At 35.9% G+C, this 26,739-nt stretch overlaps 1 protein-coding gene across 2 annotated transcripts in view; it reads left to right on the forward strand.

Moving 5' to 3' along the window:
- The window catches only part of KCNJ3 (potassium inwardly rectifying channel subfamily J member 3), a 168,260-nt gene extending 149,059 nt beyond the window's left edge, over positions 1-19,201 (forward strand). The window contains exon 2 of one of the 2 annotated variants that reach the window (XM_004375394.1): positions 16,491-19,201. In XM_004375394.1, the coding sequence (XP_004375451.1) occupies positions 16,491-16,496 (6 nt within the window). In that variant the 3' untranslated portion in view covers positions 16,497-19,201. The remainder of the gene's footprint in view (positions 1-16,490) is intronic. The other variant, XM_004375393.2, reaches the window with a different exon arrangement.
- The last annotated feature ends 7,538 nt before the right edge of the window (positions 19,202-26,739 follow it).

A 26,739-nucleotide genomic window follows, 5' to 3' on the forward strand; every position in this document is an offset into this window, starting at 1 on the left:
TTTTATATATGTCATCCCATTGCATTTCTACCTGCATGGTTTCTGCCAAATGATCTGAGCTTATTCTTATTTTTTCTCCTCTGTATGTGACTTCCTGTTTTTCATGAGCTGCTCTCAGGATTCTTTGTTTGTCTTTGGTTTTGGCGAGTGTGATTATGATATGCCTTTGTGATTTTCTTTTGGGGTCTATCCTATATGGGGTTCATGGAGCTTCTTGGATGGCCAGCTTTCATCTTTCATGATATTGGGGAAGTTTTCTCTCAGCCGTTCTTCAATGATCCTCTCTGTGTTTTCTGTTTTCTCCCCCTGTTCTGGAACTCCAGTCTCTCACAAATTTTTGCTTTGGATTGTATCCCACAAAATTCTCAGGGTCTTTTCGTTTTTCTTTGTTCTTTTTTCTGAGTTTTCCTCAAAAAGTGTTGTATCCAAGTGTTTGCCTTCAATTCCACTGATTCTGTCATCCACCGTTTCAAATCTTCTTCTCAGCCCTTCTTTGACACCGTCCATTTCTGAAATCTTGTTGTTTATGTTTAGGATTTCTAATTGTTGTTTTTGTATAACTTATAGTTGTGAATTCATTTTGGTGTTTTGTTCCTGCATTATTTTCCTGAATTCTTCCAATTTTTTGTCTGTAATTTCCATGAATTTGCCTATTTTTTCCTTATTTTTGTCTGCTTTTTGCTTTAACTCTTGGATAATTCTGAGTATTAGAGATTTGAATTCCGTATCAGGTAGTTCTAGTGCCTTTTCTTCCACTGGAAAGTCATCTGGTGTTTTATTTTGGACGCCTATTGGAACCACCCTGTCCTGTTTTTGTAAATGTTTTGATATTGTCTGTTGTCTTTGGGGCATTCAGTAGTTATTTTTCTCATTTATTGATTGTAGATTTGTTTGTTTCTTCCTTTTTTTTTTATTTGTTTATGTCTGAGGAGGCGGGATGTGTTTTCTTTGTTGTTTGCTCATCTGTGGGCATGATACTTTTCACCTCCTTCTCCAACTGGCAGGGACAGTTGCTCAGATATGGTATAGCAGGGGAGGTCTGGCTGAAGAGGAGTTACTGGGACGGGTTGTTTGTGGCACTTACTACAGTCACCAGGGTGGGTTGGTAATCAGTGCAAGGCAGGTTCCAGTTGGCTGTGCCTGTGCTGCTTGGTGGTGTGATGTTAAGCGCATGGTGCAGGTAGGCAGGATATAGGGGGGAGATTGTTATGTGTTAACTAATATGGATATGGGAGAGAAGAGAGAGGAACAGGAGCAAAAAACATAGAAACAAACAAAAGAGAATGCTAAGGGAGCTTGCTGTTGGAGTGGAGAGATGAGAGACTATGAAATGGAGAAAAACAAAAAGGGGAAGAAGAAGAGAAAAAAGAAAACAATGAATAAATAGCAGAAAGGAAAAAGAACAACAAAGCTCCCAGGGATCCCACCGGTGCAGTTATGAGGTCTGGGGAACTTGTTCTCAGGTGTTGCAGTACAGCCTGCCTAGAAAGCATAGAAGTATTCAGCGCCAGGTATTCAGGGAACAGAAAGAGAAGGAGGGTACAGAGAGACGAGAAACTGAGTAATGAAGAAAGACAAAAAGGGAAAAAGAGGGAAAAGAAAACAAACCAAATTAAAAAACAAAAAGAACAAGAAAAGCCCTCCAAAAGACAGAAAGAAAAAAAAAACCCACGAGAAAAGAAATGTCCTCAGGGATCCCTCTGCGCTTCTGTGCAAGCCAAGGGGGTAGTTTCCAAGCTGTGCAGCACTGCCTGGCCAGAGCGGGCTCCCAACTCAAGAAAAGGAGAAGAAAACAATCAAACAACTCAAAACAAACAAACAAACAAAGGCCCCGGGATCCCACCAGAGTGGCAGCCCAGACCAGGAAGCAGTTCCATGCTCAAATGGAGCTCCACAGCCCCTCAGGAAGAAGCAAAGATGGTGCACGGAGCCAGGTATTTGAGCAAAAGGAGAGGGAGGTGGTGAGAGTTCAGGAAGAAATCAAAAGAAGCGGATAAAAAGCAACAATAGATGGCACTCAGAGAGCCAGCCAGTGCAGGCAGGTGGAATCCAAGCAGCTGGTACTTCCTGGACAAGAGACTGCAGGAAGCAGTGGAGGCCAAGTAGGGGTGAAGAAGGGTGGGGGGTGGGGAAGCGTATATTGCAAATTACCAGTTGTTCTGTCTCCCGCTGGAAGCTCCGTGAAGCTGCTTTCTCATACCCCCTATATGCTTGTCTCTGATAGGAGTCCAAGACGGTGGATCTGCACTGCATGAATCTCTCCTCGCTCTCCATTCTCTGTCAGTTTTCTCACTCCATTGGTGCTTGACTGAGTTCTTTATATCTTCATTTGATGTTTTAGCGTTTCAGGATTGCTGCTTTCTATGTTTGGCTTAGTTTTTCAGATCTTTGCTGTGGAGGGATGGTGTGGTGCTTCTGCCCAGAGCGCCATTTTTTCTGTTTGGACTTTTTTTTTAACCAATGATTATTTTTATCTAATAATTCCTAAGTGGACACCTGGCCAGAGAGCTTGGTTTCCAGTGGTCCAGGTGCATTAATTCACCTTCCCTTCCTTTTTTCCTCTCCTTTTCTTATTGCAGTGTTCTGCTGTCAAGTTGATTCCAACTCACTTAGACCTTGGCAAGGTTGTTTTGCAATGTAACAAGCCTTTGAATATTAGACTGTTTTTACATATTGTATACCTTTACATTACTTATATGATATGAATAATTTTAGTCATAAATGTCAAAATATTATGGAAAGATATATATGATGAAATTTCCCCAAAAGTTCACTAGGCCACTTGTGCGTTTTACCTCTAGATCCTGGATCTCTGCATTAATAGAATGCTTGTAGACAGATCATTTTTTACTTTAAACCCTAGGAGAAAATCTTGGCTATCTTATGAGTTGAGCTATATTTTAGCGTAAACTTACAGAATTTGGTTATCATTTCCCTTCAGAAAATGTCAATTTTAAGGAAGTCCTTGTTTACATCTCATATGTTATTTGTCTCAGCTATTTTATATCTTTGACATTTTCTTTAAGAGATTTTCTATGTTTTAAAGAAATTGAATTAAATTATAATAATATCTAAGGAGATCAGAAACCACATAGTTTGTTGTTGTTGTTGTCAGGTGCCATGGTGTCAATTCCAACACCTAGCGACCCTATGTACAACAGAACGAAACACTGCCCGGTCCTGTGCCATCATCTCAATCATTGCTATGCTTGAGCCTGTTGTTGCAGCCACTTTGCAGTCCATCTCGCTGAGGGTCTTCTCTTTTTTGTCCACCCTCTACTTTACCAAGCATGATGTCCTTTAATTGTTTGACATTGAAATGCCTGTTTATGTCATGGCAAAAAATTAAATTCCTTTATAGGACTTGTATATACATGTTCAAACCAATTATTCATTTCACTGTTAAAAATACATGTGCTAAAATATCATATGTTTGTGATTATAACTATGATGTGGCATTTTCATACCCAAAATAAAAGGTACTTAGAAATAGTTCTCAAAAATTATAGGTAATTGATTATTCATTTACCAAAACCAAAAACCTAACCCATTGCTGTCGAGGTGATTCTGATTCATAGTGATCCTATGGGACAGAATAGAACTGCCCCATAGGGTTTTCAACGAGTGGCTGGTAGATTCGAACTGTTGACCTTTTGTTTAGCAGCCTGAGCTCTTAACCACTCCACCATTTAGGATCTATAAATAACATAACAGCAAAATTAGAAGCAAAAATCTCTGACCTTTTACTGCAATGCGTAGAACCAGAACAACTACTGAATTGCAAATATTTATTCAGCCTCTGGTCTAAGCCTGCAAGAAAAAAAAATGTATTTGAATTTCTGCCAAAGGAGATATTAAAAAATAGCTATAGTCTGTGATTGAAAAAGATGGGGCAGCCTATATAAAAAGTAAGCCTCGTGAATTAGGCTGATAGAGAAGGTTTAAATTGTCAGGTAAAAGTAGATATACCGTGTTTTATAAGGTGATCAGTAATAGTTGCAGAAAGGATAGAGATTTCATCAAAACTTCAGATTTAGCTAGAGGTCAAGTATTCAAGTATATCAAAATATCCAGCTTATTAGCTTATGGCTTAATGGATAAGTGCAGATGAATATAGCCTCTCCAGTAACTGTATCTCGATAGATCTATCTGTATATAATGTCACAAAAGTGTAAGAGAAAAAATTAACTGGTTGACATTGAATGTGATTTATTAGCAACTGGTTTCTTTCTTCTTAATGCAAAAGTTATTAATGTTTTATATAGTGATTATATATAATTTATTTTTATATTTTTCCACTTCACTAATCAAAATAAGGATATAGAATATAGAAATTTAAAGGTCAATTTTTGTGTTCATGAGTTGATTTAATTCACAGATAATCTTAAAAGCATAGAACATGATGGAGATTGGCATATTGTAGGTATCTATTTCATCAGTAATTATATTCGTTACATTTTTGTTAGTGATCCTCTCTAGCAGTGGCAGATTACTGGCCAGTGTGGAGGATCTGTGTCACTTCAAAAGTTGATTTCTTCTCCTGTACTAAATTTTTAAAAAATTATTTCTCTTCCTCCGTTCCTCCTAGTGTGTCTCTTCACGGAAATATTGAGCATCCAATGCCTGGCACAGTTCTGGATACTAGAGATGCCAGGGTGGATAAGAGCTCTCTTAAAGATCTTATTCTAATCTGAAATGTGTGTGTAACTGTAGTGAATGAACAAAGAGGAGCTGTATCCTAAATTCAGGTGCAACCAGTTGTGCCTTTGCACATTCTCCTCCTCCACCCCAAGATGTGATTTTTCTCATATTGTTGGTATTGCATATGTGGCAAATTCCTACACATCTTTCAAGACTAGTTTTTAAAATATAGATTGTGAGGGTTAGTCCTTTTCTCCATTGCCATAAACCCGAACCAAACCTATTGCTATGGAGTCTATTCCAACTCATAGCGATCCCAGGTGACAGAGTTTTCTAGGCTGTAATCTTTAAGGAAGCAGATTACCAGGTCTATTTTCCCACAAAGTGGCTGGTGGGTTTGAACCGCTGATCCTCAGCTAACAGCTGAGTACTTAACCATTGGGCAACCGGGACTCCTTTCCATTGCTATACCAAAAAAACCAAACCCACTGCCATCAGGTTGATTCTGACTCACAGTGACCCTATAGGACAGAGTAGAACTGCCCCATAGGGTTTCCAAGGAACAGCTGGTAAATTTGAACCACCGACCTTTTGGTTAGCAGCCAAACTCTTAACCACTAAGCCACCAGGGCTCCTTTGCCATTCCACCTTGTGATACCTCTATTCAGGACCAAAGGAGTGCCTTGCACAAAGGAGTTTAATAAATTCATAAATGGTAACTGTTGTTAATGAGTAACATTAATTATTCATGCCATTGAGATATTTACGGTCCCTATTGGGCCACGAGTGTGTGTGTGTGTATATAGACAATGGATATATTTAAAAGCCAATATATTAAAATTTAAAAAATCAGGAAAGACTTCATTGAATTAATGGTATTTGACCTGAGCTTTGAATATGAGGAATTATGCCAACAGGGGAAGAGATGGAAGAGGACATTGAAGCAGTTGAAGAAGCATGGGCCAAGTGATATGAATGGAAAACAGTAGTTTGTAATGAGAAATTCATTCATTCGTTCAAGAAAACCATAGCAGAAAGCAGGGAGGTTAAAAGGGCTGTCTCTGGAGTTGGAGGGCTTGAGTCTGTATCTTGACTACAACCAAAGTCCTATGACTTTGGACAAGCTACCTCACCTCTCTTTACCTCAGTATCTTTCTCTGTCATATAGGAAAAATAATGAAGTGCATACTTCAAAGGGCCTCTGTAGGAAGAATTATTTGATGATATATATTTAAACACTTAGTATCTGGCACTTTTTTTTTTTTTTTTTACTGTTGTGATTATTGTTGTTATGAGTTTTTTTAAAAGATAAAACTAATAATAAAGTAGAACTACGTTTTGAAGGAACTAGGAAGCCATGCTAACAAGTTTGGAGTTTTTTTAAATTATTATTTGTTATTTAAATTTTATTTATTTTGTATAAGTATCACGTAGTTCAAAAGTTAGAAGGTGCAAACAGGTATACGATGAAAAGTCTCCCTAGCCCCCTTTTACTCTCATGACCATTTTCTTTTCTCAGAGGCAACTAGTGTTTTGATTGTCTTGTACATACTATGCATAGTTCTTCATTTTACTTTCTTTTAGTTAATATATTTTGGAGATCTTTCCAGTTCAGTACATTAATATCTTTCATATTCCTTTTATTTTATTGTGACACAATACACATAAAATTCACCATTTTAATCATTTTAAAGTGTACAATTCAGTGGCATTTAATACACTCACAATGTTGTGCAACGATCACCACTATATAGTTCCAGAATGTTTTCATCACCCTGAAAGGAAATCCCATGTCTATTAACAGCCACACCACATTCCTCACCCCCGCAACCCCTAGCAACCACTGATCAACTTTTCTCTATGGATTTGTCTATTCTCAATATTTTACATAAATAGAATCATGCAATATGTGACTTTTTGTGTCTGACTTCTTCTACTTAGCATAATGTTTTCAAGATTCATGCATGTTGTAGCATATATTAGTACTTTAATCCATTTGTGGCTGAATAATATTCCATTCTATGAATATAACACATTATCTAGTCATCTGTTGCTAGACCTTTGGGTTATTTTCTCCTTTTGACTATTGTGAATAGTTCTGCCATGAACATTTATGTACAAATTTTTGTTTAAACACCTGTTTTCCATTCTTTTTGGTATGTACCTAGGAGTAGCATTACTAGGTCCTATAGGAATTCTATATTTCACTTATTGGGGAACCACCAAACTGTTTTCCATAGAGGCAGCACCATTTTACATTTCCACTAGCAAGGTATCAAGGTTTCAATTTCTCCTCATACTTACCAGCATTTGTTATTTTCTGGTTTTGGTTTTTTAAAATTTTTTATAGCCACCCAAAGCACCCATGTACATACTTATGACCTCTATCACCATTACCACACAAAGCGGTTATGAATGGCATTGAAAAGCAAAGTTTTAGGAATATCTTTAAAAACAGAGATTAAATATTTGATTTTTTTTATTCTTCTTTTGAACATTTTATTGTGTTTTAGGTGAAAGTTTACACAGCACTTTAGTTTCCCACTCAACAATTCATACACAAATTGTTCCATGACGTTGGTTGCTATCCCCGCAGTGTGTCAGTACTCTCCTCATTTCTACCCTGCCTTCCCTGCTTCCAATCCATCTGGTTTCCCTACCCCTGCTTGCCTTTTCATCTTTGCTTTTGGGCAAATGTTGCCTGTTTTGTCTCCTGTAGTTGGTTGTTCTAAGGAGGACATTCCTCATGGTGTTATTTTTTATTTTATAGGCCAATTGCCAATCTATTATTTGGCTTAAAGATACCCTCTGGGAGTGGCTTCAGTTCCAGGTTAAAAGGGTATCTGTCTTAGGGCGATAGTCTCGGGGGTTCCTCCAGTCTCTATCAGTCCAGTCAAGTCTAGTCTTTTTTATGAATTTGAGTTTTTTCCTACATTTTTCGCCCATTCTAACCAGGACATTCTATTGCATCCCTAATCAGAGCAATTGGTAGTGGTAGTCAGGCACCATCTAGTTTTTCTGGTCTCAGGCTGTTGGTTCATGTGGGCCGTTAGTCTTGTGGACTAATTGCTTCCTTGAGTCTTTGGTTTTCTTCACCCTCCTTTGCTCTAGACTGGAAGAGACCAATAGTTGTATCTTAGATAGCTGCTTGCAAGCTTTTAAGACCCCAGATGTTACTCTCCAAACTAGGATATAGAACTATTATCTTTATGAACTGTTATGCCAATTGAGCTAGTTGTCCCCCAAGACTATGGTCTTTAGACTTCAAGCCCAGTAATTCAGCCCCACGAGGTGTTTGGATATGTTTACAAAGTTTCTGTAAATGTGTCCCCTATGTGCTTTACTATATATTTGAATATATATGCAGCACATACAAATATGTATATACAAATGCCCACAACTATACCTATATATGCACGTGTATGTACTGCCATATGCCCTCCCAGATCTATATAGCATACATATCTACCTATGTAACTACTCACAGATTTTTTGGTTGTTATTACTGTTGTTACAGAATTGTCTATGTTATAGCATTTACTGTAGTTGTCCTTTATTCTTGCGTACCTCTACAAAGTCCTATAGGGTCGCTATGAGGCAGAATCAACTCGATGGCAATGGGTTTGGTTTGTTTTTTTTCCTCAGTATCTTCATTTCATGAATGGATATAGGTATTTATTGTTTTCATACTATAATGGACAACACAAGGAAGCATGTTTTAACAGGTACCATGAAGGGAAGGCGGAAGAAGATGTACTAAAAGTAGAACGTTGTCACTGTTATGTTAAGGGAGTGATAATAATTTGAAAGTATACTTGGCACAATTTTGTAATGCTTCTATATGAAAGAGGAGTGGAGAGCTGAAGGTAGTGCCTTGTCTACATGGCAGAGAAGTGAATTGTATTTTGGGGGCAAGTAGTTGCTACTAATAAGTCACATTTATGCAAGGCAGATCAGGTTGACAGTGCTAGACTTAACTCAGTTTATAATGTGTATAATTATATGCTTTTTCGCATACTCCATATAATTGCAAGCAACATGGTCCATATCAACTTTCCGAAGCAAACAAGGTGAAAATTGTTTCATATGCTTTGAGTTAATTCTGAGAAGTTAGGTGATTGCTAAAGAATTATTTGAAATATAAAAAAGCTGAACTTTTAACTAACTAGATCCCTAATAATAATGGTGATTAATAATAGGTACTAATTGTTAAACCTTTATTATTTACCAGGTAGTATGATAGGTCCATTAAATAGTTTATATCATTTATCCTCATAATAACCATATAATTGGGAGTTATTTTTCATTATTTCTATCCATATTTTATAGCAATCAAGGTTCAGACAATAAAGAAATATGTATATGCCCAAGGTCTTAGTAATAGTGAATAATTGAAACAGAAAGAATCTTAAGTTTATATTCAGTGCCCATGTTCTTTTGCTGAATAATACTCTGTCTCTCCTAATTTCGTTCTTCAGCAATATGATTATGAATTCCCTGTCATGTTTTCTACCTGCCGTCGACTCTTAGAATCTGCACTTGTATTTCTTTTTTGGCATCCAACATTTGGTTCTCCTGATCATTATTAAACATCTATTTTTCTTTCTTTTGTTCTTCTGGGACCTTGGAAACTTAACGTATTACATTTGAATTGTTTGTTTTTAAATTTCTTATTGAGTTTTATTTTCAAACAAATACAATTGGGCTTTTCTTTACTTTCATTTTTTTTTTTAAATTTTTGACCTATCTTCAACAATAATGGAAAACTGAGAACACAATGTAAGACCAAGTGCTTGTAAATAATACTGTATAATACTGTGTTGAATGCATGCCAAAAACTTCCGCTGCTCTCTAAAAGTCTTGAGTAGAATATGTTGAGCTTTAAAGGGATTTCATCTATTTGAAAACTGCAGTTTCTGGAAGCTATTTATGTATTCTTAATGGCTTTGCAACCTGTATCCCAGAAGAGCCTCATGGCAGTAACCTTAGCATTATTGAACGGTGCTGTACACTGTGTCTTTGTGTTTTATAAACAAGTTAAAAAATCATAAGCTTCCTCAGAAAGCTTATAGCTTAAATTTGGGTTCAGCTCAGTGCAACATACTAGAGAGCATGCAGAGTTATTATATCTCGGGGAATGGGTGAAATTTTGCAAGTATTTTAGGGAAGAAACATCTACAGACTTTGTTCAATAATCCTCAGAGCACTATGTAAGGCAGACTAGGAAATTTACTTTGTGATATAGCACATGCTATGCATGCTAAGTGATTAGTCAAGTCAGTTATAAAAAACAACTGTCAATTTGAAGAAAAAAATAGACAGAGGATAGTTTTAAGTAAGATATTTATTTGACTCGATTTTTCAGATTTCTTTTTATTTTGGTGTGTGTAAATGAAACTTGTAGAGTATTCAAATAGCTCTTATTTAGATACTCTTCTGAAATTCTGGAAGAAAATGACAAATATTTATTTTGCAGGCATCGTATATACATTACTTCATTTCATTTCATTTCGTATCACAATATCCATGTGAAGTCCGTGAGGTGGGCCCCAGTTTATCCATGATGAAACTGAGGCTTAAAGGCATTTAGTAGTTTCTTTTCAATGTCACACATTGATTACTGATGGAGCTGAGGTTTAGTGTTTAATGTTAAGTGGGCCTGACATTAAAGCCCATGCTTTATCCTCTATGTAAATGGTCTCCAGGGCTGAAATGACCTGATGCTCTTGTACCCCAAAGTTGACACTTAAAGTTGAATATTCATTAACTATATTCCCAATGTTAGACTCTCTCTTGTTCCTTCTTTCTGCTACACAACACCGCTTGCCAGAGAGGCAACATAACATAGGGCTTAAGAGCACAAATTCCTAAACCCAATTCCTTGGGTTCATTCCCCTTCTCCACTTCCTATCTCTGTGACCTTACCATCTTGTAGCCTCTCTATGACTCACTTTCCATCTCTAGAAAATGAGGAGAAGGAAAATAGTAATTTCTTCAACATATCATTGTAAGGACTAAAAATATGTAAAAACTACTTTGAAAGATACTTGACACATAGTAAGCTCAATACCGACATTAATTATTAATCATTATTACTTAGTTTATTTGAAGGAGATTTCCTTTTGTTCAGTACAGACATGGTAAAACTCAGCTACCTTTACAAGAAAATGGCCTCTCTCTCTTTCTCTCTCCTCCTCTCCAGTTCTCTCTTCCACTTCTCTCTCTCTTTCTCAAAGCAACTTCTTTATTGGGTAAGGTCTAGGAAAAACCTCCTACTTTGCAGAAGTTATTCATTGTGTGATACTTTCTGTGTTACAGCAACCAGACAGTCCCCTTGCCCTGTGATTATTTTTGTTTAACCATATCACGCCCACTTTGTGTGGGCTACATTTGCTCCATCTCTGACCAGGAGAAACAGTAGAGAATAACTGGCATAGAGACATTCTGAAAGTTTAATTAAGGTCTTGTCAAAGAACAACTTACTTTGCCATTTTCACTTAAAAAGCTTTCAGACTGGTTGTTTGAATAAAGAGATCAACTACAATACCTGGTGTAAAGGCTGAATCAGGAGAGAGAAATTTAAGAGATAAAGAGATTAGATTAAATTACCTCTACCATTCTAAATGGACATACTGACACTGGAATAAATTAGATTAAACGATAATATATATACTTTTTCATCTGTGAATCTATTCACAAAATAAATCTTTTTCACAAAATGTTTTTCATCTAAGGATTTAAAATTCCCAGCTATTTCCAGCAGCAGCATCTGTTGCTGTGCCAGTTTCCACAGAGATGAGCTTGTGTTGATTTTCACCACATTTGTTCAAGTCTGAAATCTGGTTAAAACATGCAAACAGACACACTGCCAGTTAAGAGAGGTAATCGTATAGTATCTTTTAAATAATAGTATTCACCTGCATTTATTTTAATTCAAATGGCATTGGTAATTATGAATCTAAACAGGGATTATTTTAAGATTATTTGGATTAGTGTTAGAAATATCACAAGATAAAGCATTCTGGGAGGGAAAATGCTGTAATACATGCCTGTTCTTAGAAAATATAATTATATCTTCTTTAAAAGCTCCTCAATAGAAATCTACATTTTATTTTTTCAACACCATTTTGGACTGACCTTTGCAAAAGTAAGTAGTCATTCAGTTACATCAGATTTTAGCACATTGACTAAACTGCAAATTGACCATCATAGACATTTTCCTGTTATCCATTTTGTAAAGGTTCCATATAAATTATTTGTATATCAATAACAATTTAATAGGCTTGTGAAGTGGAACTAGATTTTAAAATTATAATTTGTGTGGATTGGAAATATTTGATGCTTGTATACCTGAATATAATCAAATGTAAAAGGAACAGTAAAAGAACAAAGGTTAAAGGGCTGGCAAATGGCTAATTGATTTTAGCCATTTGGCTTGCTGCATGCCCTTATGATACACCCCAAGTTTCCACAGTTAATCTCCCATTATCAGGGATATTTAGGTGGAAAAGGCTGAGAAACTCTAAAAGTTGAGAATATGAGTAATTTATCTTTTTGTATCATTTTAAATATTTGCAACATTACATTGTCTGATAATTTTAAAAAGAGAATTGCTATCTTGTCTCCAGTGATTTTTCAATCTATTTTTCTATATGTCAAAATTTCCCACCTATATTAATGCAGTATCACTAATTTTCAGGAAGAAAAGGAAATATAAGTGATCCCTATAGAACAATAAAAATTGGAATCATCATTGAGCTCTTCTAAATACCAAGCACCGTTTTGGGCACTTTAGTTATTTCAAACTTGCAATAGTTCTGTATGGGAGGGTGTTGCTATCTCTATTTTACGGAAGAGGCAACTGAGGCTCAGAGAGCTTTATTGCAAGCTATTTAGGAGTGAAGTTGGCAGCTAAATTCATATTTTATAAGCTACCCACAGATAGCAGTTTGCTGTGAAAGAAATTTTATGTAGTAGAATAATATGTCCACCTTCCTTTTCAGGCAAAATCATCTACTGGTGTTTCAGTAACAATGTTTACAGGTATTTCCATGTGAACAAACATTTTAAATATCTTTTCCATTGTTGATGCCGTAGCGCCTTAAGCGCATTATTAGTCAGTGGCTTGTTTTCCCAAAGTGAAAATTTTATAAGATCCAGTCTCCCACTCATTTTTACCTCCACTGAAGATTCTCTAATTCTTTCCATGGCTTCTGATAACTCCATAAGAAATAACTCAAGGAAGGCCTTGGGGATCAACAATATGGCGTGCTATAATGGTAAATAGAGTGGGCTGAATTTTGATTTTTAATTTCACATTCCCTTTCGAATATAAAAAAGAAGCCACCCAAAAAAATAGGCTAAGACGGTGATAATAATCAAAATTTGTTTCAGTATGTACTGTGTTGTTTTTAGAAATAATTGAACAAAGTTTATTATTGGAATTTAATTCAGTTCTTAATATGTACATGCATTTAAATTGATCAAAGAACAGCCTTACAAAACTATGTTGCCTTTCAAAGCACTGAGTTAAAATGAATACGTGCCCTCAGATAATTTTGTTGTTGTTGCTAGTGCTGTGGAGTCAGTTCCAACTCACAGTCACCCCACATACAACAGAACAAAATGCTGCCTGGTCCTGCTCCATCCTCACAACCGTTATGCTTGAGCCCGTTGTTGCAGTCACTGTACCAATCCATCTCATTGAGGGTCTTCCTCTTTTTCACTGACTTTATACTTTACCAAGCATAATGTCCTTCTCCAGGGACTGGTCCCTCCTTATAACATGTCCAAAATACGTGAGACAAAGTCTCACCATCCTTACTTCTAGGGACCATAGTGGCTGTACTTCCAAGACAGATTTGTTCATTTTTCTGGCCGTCCATGGTATATTCAATATTCTTCACCAACACCATAATTCAAATGCATCAGTTCTTCTTCAGTCTTCTTTATTCATTGCCCAGCTTTCACATGCATATCAGGCAATTGAAAATACTATGGTTTAGGTTAGGTGCACTTTAGTCATCAAAGTGACATCTTTGCTTTTTAACACATTAAAGAGGTCTTTTGAAGCAAATTTGCCCAATGCAATACACTGTTCAATTTCTTGACTGCCGATTCCATGGGCATTGACTGTGGGTCCAAGTGAAATCAAATTCTTGACAACTTTAGTATTTGCTCCATTTATCATGATGTTACTTATTGGTCCAGTTGTGAGGATTTTTGTTCTCTTTATGTTGAGGTGTAATCCATACTGAAGGCTATGGTCTTTGATCTTCATCAGTAAGTACTTCAAGTCTTCTTCACTTTCAGCAAGCCAGGCTGTGTCATCGGCATATCACAGGTTGTTAATGCGTCTTCCTCCCATCCTGATGCCGCGTTCTTCTTCATATAGTCCAGCTTCTCGGATTATTTGCTCAGCATACAGACCGAATAAGTATGGTGAAAAGGATACAACCCTAATACACACCGTTTCTGATTTTAAACCACAGATAATTCTGAACACCATCAATTTTGTAATGGAGTGTTTTTTTTTTTTTTAATTAAAATGAGATTGTAGTGGAAGTACTATCACTTAACAGTAAATACATATTTATGATTTTTTTTCTTAAATTAATGTCTTGGACTGGAAAGATAAATAATTTATGAAATGGTTGCTTTGGGGGAAGAAATACTTCAATATTATTTGTTTAATTATATCATATGTTAATGATAGTAACACTGAATATTTGTCCTTTATTCTAGGTACTTTTTCTTTCTATTGTATTTAAATTTCTTAAAGTAAAATCAAGTAAATATATCAGGAAAAATGTTTTCATTATTCTTATTAAATGACGATCTGATATTTTTTCTTATGAAATATTTAGTCACAGGCTAGAAAATTATTGGAAAACGCAGAATGCTGCTGTGTGTGTGTATAAACTTACAAATTATTTTGTATAGTCATTTCATACAAAAATATTTGGCTCAGGGTCGGGGTGGGGGTACTCCTGGCAGAATGTTGATTATGCGGACTGATATTTTTCACTGTCAAATTTGCACCATGAGAGAGTTAAATGGATAAACTGTTTGGAACTGGATTCCTAACCACAATAAAAGAGGCATCATGACAGTGAAAGCAAAAGCAAAACAAAACAGAAATTAGAATACTTACATCCTTTCTCTACAGTTTACTAAATCTATTCTCAAGGAAGAGTGCTAGATTCCTTATCTTTAAACTGGGCATAAGAATATCTTCTTATTAGGATGATAATGAGGATTAGAAATAATATATACATAGCACCTAATACAGTGGCTCACATATAATGGTCATTTTAATTTCTACATAAGTTTCTTTGAAAATTGTCTGGAATTAGGCTGTAGGTGACAACAACTGATTCCCTGTTGATACATAATTGATAATAATTTTTAATGCAAGATTTTGGATTCAATGAAGAATTTAATTTGTCTTCAATATAGTTTTTTAATTATGCATTTTTTTCCTAATTCTCTGTACTTTATGTGTGATTACTAGTCAGGGGAAAAAAAGGGAGAGAATATCCCTTTCTCCAAACTATGCCTGTCATTAAAACAATAGAAATTTCTTATCATATGACAGTTGCAGGAAAATTGAAACCCATGAAGAAATACTGTTATCACTTGTTTAAATTATGATTATTGAGGGGGTGTATTTTTCAATTTGTTATTGTACATTTCAATAGCCTCTAATGGAATTCTGATAGAAAGGGAAAGGAAAGCTGTTGTTTGCTACTTACAGAAAATTGCATCTTTGACCAATATAAGACTTGATATGAGGTTTTAATTTATTCATGTACTTCTGTTCTTCATACAATGAATATTCAGAGGTTGACTGGTTTTATAGTAACTCAGTCTATGATTTATGAAGACAACAAAATTGAATAAATCAGGGTAGCATGAGGTAAATGATGTATAAGCAACATAATATAGTAATAGAAATATATCTACTATCCATCATTCAGTTTCAGAGATTTTAGAGCAGGGATGGACTTTGAGACACAACATGACTCAGATTATTAATTTTAGCATATGGATTTTTAAAACATTAGCAAATGTTGATTTTGGCCTTAGAGGTCCAAAAGATGGAACCACCAAAACAACTTCTCATCATCCAGCAAAGAAATATTTTCAACTTTTATTCATTTAGCAGGGACTTGGGATAATTCTCTTCAGTCCTTCTTCCTCCAACCATCAACCTTCACTGTTAAATATACAATGATGAGTTTTCACTTATTTAAGAGGCAAACATGAGTTGAAATTGATTTGATGACACCTATAGACATAGGCATTTTATGACATATTTTGCATTTTATGTCATTTTATTTCATGCTCACAGGTCATGTTTTCTATGTTTTATAGACTCCTGTGAGGCAAGTCTTGTTTTCCACATTTTATAGAAAAGAAAATATCTTCTTTAAGTGTTCACAATGGTTAAGTTTGGATTTCAAGTCAGGTTTATTTCATACATTGCTTCTTGGATGATGGAAAATAATTGCATGATTTCTCCACCTGTTTCCTTATAGAGACAAGTATGTTATGAAATTATTATCTGCCATTTTTACTTTTGTTTTTATGTAAATAATTAATTATGTTATGAGTATTGCCTTTCAAGCATGAAGAGTAAATGTGTCCTGTGTTTTTCATTGGGAGAAAATGTGTGTATCATAGCTATTAACTTACAGCAAAATTTTTAACTTATTCTGTTGCTCAGTCTACTCAGCTAAACAGTCCAAAGCTTAAATAAGAATGCAAAATGAATCCCTTAAGTCAAACTGGCTTTACATGTGCTTTCACTATGCATAATTTATCAAGAACTTTCTTTTTACTCATAGGGATGACTTGTCAAGCTCGAACATCATACACTGAAGATGAAGTTCTTTGGGGTCATCGTTTTTTTCCTGTAATTTCCTTAGAGGAAGGATTCTTTAAAGTCGATTACTCCCAATTCCATGCAACATTTGAAGTCCCCACCCCACCCTACAGTGTGAAAGAACAGGAAGAAATGCTTCTCATGTCGTCCCCTTTAATAGCACCAGCCATAACTAACAGCAAAGAAAGACATAATTCTGTGGAATGCTTAGATGGGCTAGATGACATTAGTACAAAGTTTCCATCTAAGCTGCAGAAAATTACTGGAAGAGAAGACTTTCCAAAAAAACTCTTGAGAATGAGTTCTACAACTTCAGAAAAAGCCTACAGCTTGGGAGATTTGCCCATGAAACTGCAACGAATAAGTTCAGTTCCTGGCAATTCAGAAGAAAAACTGGTATCTAAAACCACCAGGATGTTGTCTGATCCCATGAGCCAGTCTGTGGCTGATTTGCCACCAAAGCTTCAAAAGATGGCTGGGGGAGCAGCCAGGATGGAAGGGAATCTTCCAGCCAAATTAAGAAAAATGAACTCTGATCGATTCACATAACAAAACACCCCCCCCTTAGGCATTATTTAATGTTTGATTTAGTAATAGTCCAATATTTGGCTGATGAGGTAATCCTCCCTAAGGAGTATGAAAGGTACATTTTTCCTTACAGTTCTATATGCATATTTGAGAACCTTCCTTCCCAAGTATTGCTGCTGTGCAAAGAGCAAAATTATGAAGGGAGGACATTGTAAGGGCATGTATTATCACATCAAGCATGCAATAATGTGCAAATTTTGCCTTTAGTTTTATGGCATGATTTATATATGGCATATTTATATTGTATATTCTGGAAAAAAATATATATATATTTAAAGGAGTGGTATTCTCCCCGAGATTTCTAACACATTTATTAAGCCAAACATGAGTGAATAGTTTTCAGGGCGATAAAACTTTATATATATATATATATATATATACATATACACACAACACACACACACACACACACGTATGTGTGTGTATATATATATATGCACACACACCTATGTATCTGATAAAATTGTGATGTTTTGTTCAAAGTTGTAGTTCTTGTGCATGTTTATTAGACTACAAGGCTTCTGGCATTAATTAAATATTAATACCAAATATTTTAGCCTTAAATTATTTGTCATTTTAGAATCTAATTTAATGTTTTCTGCTGTTTAAGGTCTTGGGAGATTTTCAATTGTATTTTATATGAGAGAGTCTCACAAGTTTGTACTATTTATGACCCTGCAAAAAATATAACCATAATATATTTAACTTGTAAATTTTAAAGGGTGCCAGTACATGGTATATCATTGAAAATTTCTTATAATTTTTAAAAGTTGCTAGTACTAGGGGGAAATAAACATTGATTAATTTGAGAATTGGTAATTTCCTTGGCTAATTAAAACCTAGAAGTCTGTTCTGTATACAATATAATACAAATGTAAGTTCTGGACAAATGCCGAGTCATGATAATAGTCAGTAGCCAAGTTATATTGAATATAACAGAATCTGCGTTTAATTATATAATTAAGAGTCCCTATTTTAAACTGAGTTATTTGGAAATATTTTAACTGTTTTTCTGGAATTTTTGTCATTTTAAAAATCAATAATTTATCCTTAAGGAGTGGTGAGAACGCAATGAAAACAGATGATAAATATTTATGCTTAAAATATGTATGTCTAATTGAGTCTCTTTTCTATGCTGTTTCCTTGTTGATGGTATTTGTTGTAGCAGGATTGATTTGTTTCCTTGCCTGGGGAACCTATTCCATGTCTGCCACTCAAAGTTCAGGAAGAATGTATTGTACAGAGATGAGAGAATTTAATATAGATGCATTGAAGATACCTTACAAGTAGATAGTTTTTTTTGTTGTTGTTTATTTATCTGGTGAATACCAATTTTACCCAAATAATTTTAGTGGTACTGTTTTTTTTAACCCCATGGTCTGATATTTATGACTCATTAGCAGGAATCACAACTACTGATCCAGCAGAACACCTACAAAATAAAAATTTAGAATGCAGAGATTTTTATGAAAATTTAGAAGAGCTCCCTAAATATCATGGGTTTTTCTATAAAACTTCCTTGGGCATAGCAATACTAAGTCTGCCCAGAATTGGTTCACTTCTCCTCATTGACATGTAAATCCTTAGTGGCTGATTAGGGCTCCCATCATTTCCCATTTTATAGCAATCCTGTGATGATTTTCTTATTGGCAGATTATTATATCAACAATTCTATTATTGACTACAATAATACCTTCTGGCTACCTCTGTATCAAACAAATTCTGTAGGTGCAAACATATACCAGGGCATTGTTACCGGCAAAATGGTCAACCTTGAGCATCCATCCACTGTGAATAGAGCAAGTTGCCCTACTTCTTTTCCCTCCCAAACTTTCTTATTTTCTGAATGTAGGTAATGAAATACTGGCAGGGTGGGAAGGGGGCCCACTGGGCATAATATATTAGCAGTGCAAGAAACCGCAAGAATCTTTAGTCCAACCACTTAAAACTAAATGGAGCCATAATTTAATTTGGAGAGTCATTTTAATTTTTCTTTGGCACCAAGGAAAATATGGAACCAAAAACAAACTCTCTAAATGTATTCATTCATTCAGCAAAATTTTTGCATGCTTTTAATGTCTTGGGGCCCTAGTGGCTCAGTGGTTAAGAGCTTGGCTGCTGACCAAAAGGTCAGTAGTTCAAATCCAGCAGCAGCTCCTTGGAAACCCTATGGGAAAGTTCTATTCTGTCCTAGAGGGTCGCTATGAGTCAGTATCGCCTCGACAGCAATGTGTTTTGGGTTTTGGTTTTTATGTTTTACCTTCTCGGAATTTGGGTATGATTAAAACAGAGAAGGCCGCTGCTCACCATGAAAACTGCAGTCCAGTAGTGGAGTAGGAAGGAGGCATTGAGGAGTAAGGTAATAAACAAATAGGATAATTTCCAATAGGCAAAATATCAATTAAGAGAATGAAAACAGGGCAACAGGATGGAAAATGACTGGGTGAGGTAAGAATTGATTATTTTAGATTTGATAACTGGTTTGGAGAGGAGGGTGATATTTTAACACAGACTCAAGTGATGAGAAAGAACCAGTATTACCAAGATTAATTTATCTGAGTCAGCTCTATTCCTGTCTTTTCCAGATACATATGAGAAAGATGTGATGTCTGCTTGTAATTGCATTTTAACCTTATTGCTAGGTTGATCACAGATTTTTGCGGAGGGGTGAATCCCAGTTTACACCCAGTGTACCAGTGTTATTATTAATAGCACTCTCTTTCACTCTCAAAATGTCTTGGTTTGGATAATAAATTATTTGGTCACCTTAATTTTTTGTTGAAACTAACTTATGAAATCTAATATATTTGGATAAAAATAAAGAACTGCTTTTTCTTCTCCTTTTGCTGTTCTTTTTTTTTTTTTTTTTAATACTCTGATCATTCCAAGCAAAATCATGTCAGTTTCATATATTTCACCCCGGAGGACTTCTTCTCAAAGTGATTTCATGTAACATTTGTTCTATCTGTACGTGACTTTCGTCAGCAGTGAAAAGCTATGCATTTTATTGAATGAGTAAAAATAAACCTCTCTTATTTCCATTTTAGAAAGTTGTAAGAGCTTAAATCAAAGAGAATCCAAGTCAACTTCAGCCGAGATCATTTTCAGTCGACTGATACGGTGGTGTTGGAAAGCAACATACAGTGTGATCATTGAACTGAATAATTCTGCTTAACAACTGGAGAGTAGTTCCTTTTTGTAGAGTTTTCATGATATAGCTCCTGCCGTGGTAAAATGCTTCATTCTATTTATCAAAATGATGTAAGTAAAGGAAATAAAATTACTTTGATGATGCTCACTTTAGTTTAAATATTAACCCTTCTCAGCAATATGTAACATTTGTAAATATATGCCAAAGGAAAAATAAGGATATTTTACCGTGAATTTTATCTGAAAAAAAATTCTTCTTTTGCTATTTTATTCATATATGGCTTTAAATACTATACAAAGTATTCAATTGTCTAAGTACATAGGTTATTCTAAAGGCCTTAGAGAGACGGTTTGTCTGGCCAGGGTGGGGTAATATGCATTATTTCTATTGGAGGAAAAATTAGGACTTGGTCAGGCTGGCTCACATTTTGCTTGTACTTTGACAATTTCTCCCGGTCTATACTAGGAGGGGGGTTCAGCTTGACTGCACAGCACGCCTGCGAACTCTGCTTCAGAATTTATGCTTTGAATTACATTGTAACAGTTCAAACTAGCATCAAACTAACCGCTTTTTTTTCTGGCATGCAATCTATAATTATTTAAATGTACAAGGTCATTTAGGTTACAAAAATATAAACTCATATATTCAAAACTGCGAGTTCAGTTTTATCAAAAAAACTGTATTAAACTATCGAAACATGATTGGGTTTGTTTTTTACAGTGTGCTTGCCATCTTTCCACATTCCAGCAGTTGATTATTCACATTCCTTGGTTGAGTTTGTTTATCCTGAAGGGCAGTGATTCAGTCCATTCAAGTCACTCCCTGAGGGTACTTTTTTTTGTCTCCTTACTGAGGAGATGCTTCAGCAATGTGGAACCTGAATTTAATACTGTAGGTTACTTGAGAGCCATGTTCCCTGGAGGAAGCTTCACGAACATTGCACCCTTTGCTGAACCAGTCTTTCCAAACGCCACAGTAAGTAAAGAACACAAATGCATAGTTTTCCTAGTTTTCTTTAAATATTGAATCATCTTTGAATAAAATGTTCAGTTACTTCTCCTGAAACTGTTTCATAGAAAAGGTGTGTTCTTAATCTTGGATTCTGATGAGTTGTGTAATATGTAATGTGCCCAACATTCAGGAATGTCACAGGATTAGTTTAAAAAGCAAAGTTCTTACAGCTTCTGACCTGTCAGGGCCCAAAGAAGATGGTCAGCATCATTTTGATGTTGATGTGTGCCAATGAGTCGATTCTGACTCATAGTGACCTTATAGGACAGAGTAGAACTGCTCCATAGGATTTCCTAGGCTATAATCTTTATGGGTGGTGTAGCGGTTAAGAGCTACGGCTGCTAACCAAAAGGTCGGCAGTTCGAATCCACCAGGTGCTCCTTGGAAACTCTGTGGGGCAATTCTACTCTATCCTATAGGGTTGCTATGAGTTGGGATCTCCTCGACGGCAATAGGTTTGGTTTGGCTTTTGGTTTTTTGTTTTTCTTTTAATCTTTATGGGAACAGATTGCCAGGTCTCTTCACTGGCAATGGGTTTGGTTTGTTTTTTGTTTTTTTTTTTTTAATCTTTATGGGAGCAGATTGCCAGGTCTCTTCACTGGCAGAGCAATTGGTGAGTTTAAACAGCCACGCTTTTGGTTAGAGCACAGCGCTTAACAATTGCGCCACCAGGGCTCCTCAGCATCATTTAGTAAACTTTTTTTATCCCAAATTGTGAATTTCTTTACCTGAAAAGCTTCCTTGATATCATGGCTGTCTGAGAAAATATGGGCCACATATGATTAATCAATGCTGCAGAGAACAAATATGGCAGACCCAATATATCCTCATTGCTTACTGAGAATGACATCAATAACTCAAGTTTATCCTTTTCCAGCTCTGCTCTTGCCAATCACTTTCATGGTAATTTGCATACATTTTTTGAACCCTCACAATGTCTCTAAATGTTAGAGATTATCCTCATTTCACGCTTGAAGAAACTGATTCGTAGAGAGGCTGTTTAGTGGGCTTTTTAATTAAATTTGTGAGCATAAGGAGTAATTTCCTGCCTTCTGGGAGTATAAAGTCTATGGAGAATCCTTTTTTAACAACCACATATCCCAGACAATTTGGATGCCTGAACATAGGTATTCAATGACTGTGTTCAATGGTTTCAAACCTGCAGGATGCCTGAAATGGCGTCTGCATTGTCCCTCCTGTGATTTGGAGAAGTGATGGGTGGAAGGTGACAAGAGTGCAAAGTACAGATGGAGTCAGGTTTGTGTGTTGTTTAAAGAAAAATGAAAGTAAGTAAGAGAAGGAAAAATTCAACACAAAGTAAATATGAAGGAAGAGGGGAATTTTAAGTGGAACACAGAGAAATGCATGAACAACAAAAACGTAAAGGAAAAGCCAAACTGAAAAGACAGGTTGCCGCTGGATACCTGAAAATAATAATTATAAAATGTTACAAATAAGGAGAAAACTGTCTCATACCTTGGTACTTCATACTCAAATGTAAAAAGAAAAAGAAAAAAAAGTATATTAATATTTTGCTATATATTATGCTATGTTATATAGGAGCCCTGGTGGTGCAGTGGTTAAGAGCTCAGCTGCTAACCAAAAGGTCGGCAGTTCCAATCCACCAGCCACTCCTTGGAAACCCTATGGGGCAGTTCTACTCTGACCTGTAGGGTCGCTATGAGTTGGAAGCAACTCAACAGCAATGAGTTTTTTATAAGTTGTATAATGTTTCGTGTATTTAAAAGAAATAAAATGTAGTAGATACAGCTAAATTAGCCACTCCTTCTCATCCAAACTTTCCCTCCCTCTTTCATGAGAAATCGTCACTATCTGTAAATTTGTGTGCATATTTCCTACGCTTGTATACACACACATACACATATCTAAAAGCATATACACACATACAAACATGTATATATATATATTTATATAGGACACAGTAGAACTGGCCCGTAGGGCTTCCAGGGAGTTGCTAGTGGATTCAAACTGCTGACCTTTTGGTTGGTAGCCGAACTCTTACCCACTGCACCACCAGAGCTCCAGATAATACACATATATATATACATATCTATGTATATATACACATATACATATGCACGTGTGTACTTATGTGCGTGTGTATATATATAAAGAGTCATGCAGTTCCTACAAGATTTGTTACAGTAAAACAAGTCACCCCTCTCTCCCCAGAGGCAACCACTTTCAAATCTTCTGAGTCACTCTATTGTTATTTATATGCAAATTTCTCATAGGACATTGTTAATATTGCTTTTTCTTCGTTTTTCAATTTGGCACAATATCTGTTTACACTGTGGTAGATGAATATTCTATTTCAATTCTCTCTACCCAGTATTGTCACATACATGGCAACGCTTCGATCTGTTATACATAAGATCGCCATGCGTCCAAGCTGGCTCCATGGCAACTACCAACAACCAACTAGCACTTCACATCCACCACTTGCACTTTACCCTAAATCGCAGTATAGTTCTATCATAATTTTAATTGGCTCGGTCATCAGTGTTTTCATTAAGTTCTATCGGAACTGAGCCCATGTGTTTTAATTATTTTTCTCAATCTTCTCAATATTTTCCCCCAGGCTTGATAATTGTCTTGTTTTTTTCTTTGCTTATTTTATGCATTTATTTATCACTAATTCAGCCACACAGCCTTTCCCAATTGTAAATATTTTCTTGTTAATTCACCAAACACATATTTGATCAGTTTTATCTTCTTGAAAAAATCTCTACCAAGGTGGTGTTGGCTACACAGCTGTTCTCCCTTCGTCATCATGATAGGAATTCCCTTTACCTCATTCCTGGTGCAGAAACTCTGTTTCATGGATCTTGTATTTTCTTTTTCCAAGGCTTACTCCTTTATTTTATTGTATTGTAAAATATATGTAACACTAACTTGCCACTCTTAACTATTTTAAAATGAAGAATTCAGTAACATTAATTACATTCACAATGTTGTGCAGCCACCACCACCATCCACCTCCAAAACTTTTTCATCATCCAAAGTAGATACTCAATATCCATTAGGCAATAACTCTCCATTCCTCCCTCCTCCCAGCCCCTGGTAACCACCAATCTACTTTTTACTTTTATTTCTATACATTTACCTAGGATTCTCTTAAGGAGCCTGAATGGCATAAATTATTTGTGATCAACTGCTAACCTAAATGTTGGTGGTTTGAACCCACCCAGCTGCTCTACAGAAGAAAGGCCTGGTAAACTGCTTTGCTTCCATAAAGATTACAGCCAAGAATACCTCATGTAACAGTTTACTCCATAACACATAGAGTTCCCATGAGTCAGACTCAGTGGCAACAGTTTTGGTTTTTTATCTATTTTTATCATCGTCTGTGAACAATGTCTGATCACGTTTGATTTATTTTTTATCATAGAGGGAGAAAAGAAAGTCGTTCATGAAATAGATAAAAAATAGAGTCCATAACCTCAATGTCCTGAATCTAAGCTTTTATATCAAGTGCGCTTTCTCTGGATTATCCACTCCATTCTTTGGTCTTAAAACAATATTCAAAGATGGATTTTAGTTTTAGTAGATCAGCCTGAAGTCTGATGTCAGTATTTGTTGGCAGGAAAATATTACTGTGTCACATAGTCCTAAAACCATATGAAAGCTTGCCATCTAGAATTGAACTTTAGGAATACGCTCCAAGGTATTTTTACCTCATGATCTTTAAGCTGTACGTGGAGACTTTGGATGGGCTCATGGGATTGTGCACTTCGATCAAGTTTTAAATTTCAGTGGCTGACTGAATGAGAAAGGTAAATCAGAAAATGTCACTTATATGCATGTTTATTTCTGTAATCGAAGATCCTCTACCCAGTATCCTGTTGTCATAAAAAAGACTTGTGAATTCTGATAAGATTTATGGCTTCCTCTCTTATTAAAAAATCCTAAATAATGATTTTTTTTATTAACAACTTTTATCTCCTCCTCATCCTCACTGCTGAAGTGACTTCGCCATTTCAGAAAGCAAGCCATATTAAAAAAAAAAAAAAAATTGTATACAGAATCAAACATTTAATTGTATTATAGGCACTTTTTTTTTTTTTTTTTATAACTCTGAGCATGTTTGACTTCTCTGGCTGTCAGTTTCCTAATACATAAAATTTTTAGTATGAACTTGCATTACATTACTTTCTGAGGTTCATTTTCACATTATCTATAACTTCCCTTAACATATCTAGATTTGGACATTTGAATGAACTCTCATACACCTAAATATGAAATTCATGTATAATGCCAGCTACTTGCCATTCTGGCTGACCTTAAACTTACAGAGTTCACATTCAATTGTAAAGAAGGCACTGAGTGGCAGATATTTGGTAAATTGAGATCTACACTATGATAGGAATATTGTTGTTGCTGTTAGGTGTTATAGAGTTGGTTCCCACCCATGGTGACCTCAAGTACAACAGAATGAAACACTGCCTGGTCCTGTGCCATCCTCACAATCGTTGCCATGTTTGAGTCCATTGTTGCAGCCACTGTGTCAATCTGTCTCATTGAAGGTCTTCCCCCTTTTTTTTAATTGTACTTTATTTTATTTTTTTTAATTTAATTTTATTGTTGTACTTTAAGTGTAAGTTTACAATTCAAGTTAGCCTCTCATACAAAAATTTATACATACATTGTTATGTGACCTAATTGCTCTCCCTATAACATGACAGCACATTCCTCCTTTCCACCCCTGATTTCCTTTTTCCATTCAACCAGCTCCTGACCCTCTCTGCCTTCTCATCTCACCTCTGGACAGGTGCTTCCCATTTAGTCTCATGCATTTACTTGAGCTAAGAAGCACACTCTTCACGAGTATCATTTTATGTCCCATAGTATAGTCTAATCTTTGAAGAGTTGGTTTGAAGAATGGTTCTTGTGCTGGGTTGACAGAGAGTCCGGGGAACATACTCTCTGAGGTTCCTCCATTTTCAGTCAGACCATTAAGTCTGGTCTTGTCACTAGAATTTGAGTTCTGCACCTTACTTTTTGCCTGCTCCAACAGGGGACTGTCTTTTTCGTTCCCCGTCAGGACTGTCGTTGGTGGTAGCTGGGCACCATCTAGTTCTTCTGGTCTCAGGCTATTGCAGTCTCCAGTTTATGTGTCCCTTTCTGTCTCTTGGGCTAATGCTTTCCTTGTGACTTTGGTGTTCTTCATTCTCCTTTATTCCAGGTGGGTTGGGACAAGTTGATGCATCTTAGATAGTCACTCGCTAGCATTTAAGGACCCCAGACACCACTCACCAAAGTAGGATGCAGAACATTTTCTTAATAAACTTTGTTATGCCAATTGACCTAGGTATCCCCTGAAAGCATGGTCCTCAAATCCCCACCCCTGCTACTCTGTCCCTTGAAATGTTTGGTTGTATTCAGAAAACTTCTTAGCTTTGATTTAGTCCAATTGTGCTGACTTCCCCTGTAGTGTGTG

Source organism: Trichechus manatus, unplaced genomic scaffold, assembly GCF_000243295.1.
Source record: "Trichechus manatus latirostris isolate Lorelei unplaced genomic scaffold, TriManLat1.0 scaffold00036, whole genome shotgun sequence".
NCBI classification, from domain to species: domain Eukaryota; kingdom Metazoa; phylum Chordata; class Mammalia; order Sirenia; family Trichechidae; genus Trichechus; species Trichechus manatus.